This window comes from Anomaloglossus baeobatrachus, chromosome 8 (assembly GCF_048569485.1).
Source record: "Anomaloglossus baeobatrachus isolate aAnoBae1 chromosome 8, aAnoBae1.hap1, whole genome shotgun sequence".
NCBI classification, from domain to species: domain Eukaryota; kingdom Metazoa; phylum Chordata; class Amphibia; order Anura; family Aromobatidae; genus Anomaloglossus; species Anomaloglossus baeobatrachus.
The window spans coordinates 238546423-238552422 of NC_134360.1; the positions used below are offsets into that span (position 1 = coordinate 238546423).

General features: G+C 40.9%; 1 protein-coding gene across 1 annotated transcript in view; it reads right to left on the bottom strand.

Moving 5' to 3' along the window:
- C8A (complement C8 alpha chain) overlaps positions 1-3575 on the bottom strand; it is a 41001-nt gene extending 37426 nt beyond the window's left edge. Inside the window, exons 1-2 of the mRNA XM_075321159.1 lie at positions 3484-3575; positions 2422-2518 (exon numbers count right to left, since the gene is read on the bottom strand). Of these exons, the coding sequence (XP_075177274.1) occupies positions 2422-2518; positions 3484-3575 (189 nt within the window). The remainder of the gene's footprint in view (positions 1-2421; positions 2519-3483) is intronic.
- Positions 3576-6000: the final 2425 nt, after the last annotated feature.

Here is a 6000-nt window from a genome sequence, read left to right on the forward strand (position 1 = left end):
GTCTGCTGTAAGCGGCCATTCAGCTCTGCTACATGGCTCTGTCTGTGTCTGCTGTCAGCGGCCATTCAGCTCTGCTACATGGTTCTGTCTGTGTCTGCTGTCAGCGGCCATTCAGCTCTGCTACATGGCTCTGTCTGTGTCTGCTGTCAGCGGCCATTCAGCTCTGCTACATGGCTCTGTCTGTGTCTGCTGTCAGCGGCCATTCAGCTCTGCTACATGGTTCTGTCTGTGTCTGCTGTCAGCGGCCATTCAGCTCTGCTACATGGCTCTGTCTGTGTCTGCTGTCAGCAGCCATTCAGCTCTGCTACATGGCTCTGTCTGTGTCTGCTGTAAGCGGCCATTCAGCTCTGCTACATGGCTCTGTCTGTGTCTGCTGTCAGCGGCCATTCAGCTCTGCTACATGGCTCTGTCTGTGTCTGCTGTCAGCGGCCATTCAGCTCTGCTACATGGCTCTGTCTGTGTCTGCTGTCAGCGGCCATTCAGCTCTGCTACATGGCTCTGTCTGTGTCTGCTGTCAGCGGCCATTCAGCTCTGCTACATGGCTCTGTCTGAGTCTGCTGTAAGCGGCCATTCAGCTCTGCTACATGGCTCTGTCTGTGTCTGCTGTCAGCGGCCATTCAGCTCTGCTACATGGCTCTGTCTGTGTCTGCTGTCAGCGGCCATTCAGCTCTGCTACATGGTTCTGTCTGTGTCTGCTGTCAGCGGCCATTCAGCTCTGCTACATGGCTCTGTCTGTGTCTGCTGTCAGCAGCCATGTAGCAGAGCTAAATGGCAGATGACAGCTGCTGAGAGAAAAAAGGATCACACATGCATTACACACGCATTACCCTCGCATTACACACACTCTGCTAGCCTGGAAACAATTAAAAAAAAAAGCATTGCACTTGCATTGCACACTGACCTAACGTGAACTAAAATCGGCCGAGTTTGTTTCATACAACTCGGACTGATTTTACACGCATAGGTGTGTTTCCCTTAGAGAGATAGCAGTCAACAATAGAGATAAGACCTAGCATCACCTTGGGCAGGTGCTCTGGAAAAATAAATACGATACTCAAAGAGAAGAGAGTTCCGGCACACTGTGCGGTTTCCCAAAAAAGGAAAATACACTAATTCAAGTAGTTTTAATCTGTTTTTTCTTTATTGGAAAATAATGTTGTGCTGTACATGAGTAGAAAATCCGCCAGGACGTTACGGCCCTAGGCCTTCATCAGGTCGGACAATCTGACCATGTCGAGCAAAGATCCGTAATAAAGGGGAAATAGTGAATCGCCAGTCGTCATAAACAAATATGATCCAGCATGAAATCTAGTCCGTCCTGTGGGGAGGTAGAGACCTTGGAAAAGTCCTGTGGGGTGCTTCAGTGGACTGGGTGGACTAGAGTGTCCTTTGTGGATGTATTGAGGCTAAAAGCCTAATTGTTGTTATGAATCCAGATCCGTAAACCACAGGTTAGATTGACACTGACACGGCCACCTTACAATGTACTGCTGTTACCATTAGCAATAATAAGTCAATAGTGAAGCTTCCAGTTAAGGGACACTAGGTAAAATCAATTGTTTTTACTGGTAGCAGTAGCAGATCAGTTGCTGCGGGACGCTGGATCAAATCCTGCTACGGATAATGTGTCAAGGAGATAAGGGTAACTCCGGTGGGGCTGGCCTCCACGTGCGGTGGTGATTGTACGTGCTGCGCGTCCTGTGCTCAGTGTCAATCTAACCTGTGGTTTACGGATCTGGATCCATAACAACAATTAGGCTTTTAGCCTCATTACATCCACAAAGGACACTCTAGTCCACCCAGTCCACTGAATTACCCCACAGGACTTTTCCAAGGTCTCTACCTCCCCACAGGACTAGATTTCATGCTGGATCATATTTGTTTATGACGACTGGCGATTCACTATTTCCCCTTTATTACGGATCTTTGCTCGACATGGCCAGATTGTCCGACCTGATGAAGGCCTAGGGCCGAAACGTCCTGGCGGATTTTCTACTCATATACAGCACAACATTATTTTCCAATAAAGAAAAAACAGATTAAAACTACTTGAATTAGTGTATTTTCCTTTTTTTGGGAAACAGCACAGTGTGCCGGAACTCTCTTCTCTTTTAGAGAGATAGCAGACCAAGATACATTTAAGCTTTATCAGAGGTAAAAAAAAAAAAATGGGTGCAGGGGAGAGTGGAAAAAAAAGTCTCATAACTGGAGAAAGAAGCAGATTTTTCAGACAGGCCATATTATAAAGTTTCTTATATTCGCTTGTACTATTTTATGCAACGTTTGCAGAAACGACAACAACCAATTAAAGGGAAGAGGAGAAGTGTGGCTGACTATGAACGTAGTAGAAATTATACATGATAATCTGAGACATGACAGAATGAGAAAATATACACTAATGGACAGGAGGGACAATCTTACTTTGCTATTTTGGCAGGGAAAACAGGGAGACCATTCGGACCACTGACCGAGCTTACAGTCCACAGGAGGCGGAGCGGAGTCTGAGCTCCTGGAAATTCTGAAACATAACATTCCATTAAGCAACATATAGTAAATATGCAAAAATAATCTATAATATTGGAAATAAAATAAATAATAACAAATAAAATAAAATAAATAAAATACATAATTAATATTATTCTTATTATTATTTGTTTTATTAATTTATTTTTATTAATAATAATAATAAATAAAATAATTTAAAATATAAATAAATAATGTACTAGAGTACATGACCCCATTATAGAAATAACATAGAAAAGTGACAGAAAATTCAGGCACAGTGTGACCATGAGTAAAAGGGATGAAACCTGCTGCAGCTCTTGGCCCTGGATCTTGTAGTCTCCTCTGCTGCTTCCCATTAGCTCTCAGGCTGTAATTCTCTGCTGCCCCCTGCTGGCTGCATGAATGTAGTGCACTGTGGCAGATAACGTGCTAATATTGTATTCTGTCCCCAGACCCAGTTTTTTTATCCATAAGTCAGAACATATCACATCTTAAGAAGCAGTTAAGCTGACCGATCAGGAACTACTTGACAGCCATTGATTCCAAGTATGACTGAGCGAGAAGTTGTGACTACATCATTTTTAAAAATCCATTCAATTTTATCAGCGGTCGCAGCAAGAACTCTTTCCATAGCAAATATATTTTTTTTTTTTATATATATATATATATATATATATATATATATATATATATATATATATATATATATATATATATATATATATATATATATATATATATATATATATATTATATTATATATATATTATATTATATATATTATATGATAATATTCCACAATTTATTGCATCAGAGCTGAATGCGTTATGCAATCTCAGATACATTGTTTGTCAACACAGAGTTTACACATTCCAGATAAGAAAACAGAATGCAGCTTTGGTTGTGACTAGAGAATAAGACATGACAATTCTATAAGAGAAATAAAAAAGTCCAGTGTCAGATGCTTATCGACCCTACCTGGCGGCTGATCCGACGTGGCCGCAGTGCAGTATTAGTTCAATGCATAATATGAATAGACACCAAAGATTGGAGCCGCTATAAACTCTCATCTTCCCCAATTAGATGGAAACGTTACAGTTGTCCAGACATTGATGTGATAGAGGTAAACCTGGAGCTTTCCTGGCCGCCGTCCGTGATGGTGAATCATTGACAAGTTTCTAAATATTTCCCCTGAAAATTCCAAAAAGTTTCCAAATCTCAAATAAAGATAGAACATGTTTACCTCTGAGCTCAGACTGATAACAGCGGACAAAGGGGCAATAGCATCACTCAGCAAAATATGTGTAATGGCCAGAAAATAGGAATAAATCGGATTTATAGACCTGGGTGTAAAAATATAACCATGTCCTCTTAACCCTGTAACCTTACAGGTTGTGGTCAAAAGTTTACACACCCCGGCAGATTTCTTGCTTTCTTGGCCTTTTTTCAGAGAATATGAATGATAACAGAATCTTTTTTTTCCACTCATGGCTAGTGGTCAGGTGAAGCCATTTATTGTCACTTCTGTGTTTTCTCTTTATAAATCATAATGACAACCAAAAACATCCAAATGACCCTAATCAAAAGTTCACACACCCTGGTGATTTTGGCCTGATAACATGCACAGAAGTTGACACAAATGGGTTTGAAAAGTTAATAAAAGGTAACATCCTCAAATGTCCAGTCTAATAAGCTAGAACATTTCTTATACATTACAGATCATAAAAAAGCAAAATGAAAAAAGAAACAAAGTATCAGTGTTGCCGTTTTACCAACAAATAAAAAAAATGCAATAAGGCGAGATCGAAACACTATATGTACATCAACTTGATACCAATAAAAACTACACCTTGCCCTGCAAAAAAAAAACAACAGCTCAAAAAGCTACATCGAAGGAAAAGTAAAAAATAGTTTTGGGTCTCAGGATCTGGCAACACAAACCAAATTATTTTTTTACAATTTTATTTTTTCAACACTAATCGAGATTGGCCTTTTTTGATGGTCTGTCCTTGGTATAAGCCAGCAATATTTGATGGGTGGGGGTGCAACACCTGACACCTCCGCTGATTAGCTGTTAATTGGCAACACTGGTGGCCAGACCTTTTCTGATGCTGTCGGAACAGAGCAACTCCATCAAAATTCTAGAGTTCGCGGCCGGATACTTGGGATTCTCCCCCTGTTCATATGTAGCACCCAGCCACCGACACTATAGGAATAAAAACTTCCTACTATGACTCTTGTAAGAGAGTGAGGGGGAAAAAAAACTATAAAAAAACCCCACAAAGATTTGTGAAGGCAGGTAGGGGTTAATATGGCAATGCACTAGTGAAAAAAAAATCTGGGTAATTTGATTAACAAAAAATGCCCCAATGTGACGTCAGGCCAGACAGGACCATGATGATTGTTCCCATTGCAGCCTGAGATGGGAAGGATTGGACCCAGGTCGGTGCCAAATACAGCTTCTGATTTAATGGTTAAACAGCGACACCTACTGGTCACTAAAAGAAAGTACATGAACAAGACAACTTTTTACTAAAAAACGTTCTTACATCACAGACTATATTCTGTCATTGAAGAGACAAGCCTTCTTTCTAAAAGGTAAAGGCAGTAAATTGCATAAAAACAGCAACATAATAAATACTGTATGCAACTATTTATATAACCCTAATGAGAATACAGAGGGATTGGGCGGCACGGTGGCTCAATGGTTAGCACTGCAGTCTTCTGGTGGCTCAGTGGTTAGCACTGCAGTCTTGCAGCGCTGGGGTCCTGGGATCAAATCCCACCAAGGACAACATCTGCAAGGAGTTTGTATGTTCTCCCTGTGTTTGTGTGGGTTTCCTCCCACATTCCAAAGCCATACAGATAGGGACTCTAGATCGTGAGCCCCAATGGGGACAGTGTTGCCAATATATGTTGTGAGCCACTCTGAGTCTTTGGAGAGGGGCGGCATACAAGTATGACAAATAATAAATAAAATTTGTGAAATATTGCCTTGCAGTTTACAAATACTCTGCCACCATCTTATACTCCTCATTAACAAGAGCATATTATAGAGGCATCCTCTCGGCTAATAGAGCCTAAAGGTATAAAAACATTTAGCAGTGCAGGTCTGTGTTTGCGCACCTAATCCAATTTGACAACCATACATGCCAGATTTTCTACCTAGTATTTGATAACCTCTGTGCTGTGTAACTTCAGACAAAAGGAGCCATCAGTCAAGCAGGGGGAGGCAGTACAGGATAGGGAATAGAGCTGGAGTGACAGAGGCACCAAATCTACAATTAGCTCTTCAGCCTATCAATTAAATGCATGATTTCTCAGTAACAAAGGAATGGACTTTCCAGGTAAAGGACTTGTTTTTGAAAGTATTCCAAGCAGATATAAACAGTTTGGAGGGTGAAATCCTGCTGACAGATCCATACGAAATGTATGAGAAAAAAAAAGACAAATGGGAATGGATGGGGTAGTGTAAAAGACAAAAAAAAGCAGAAG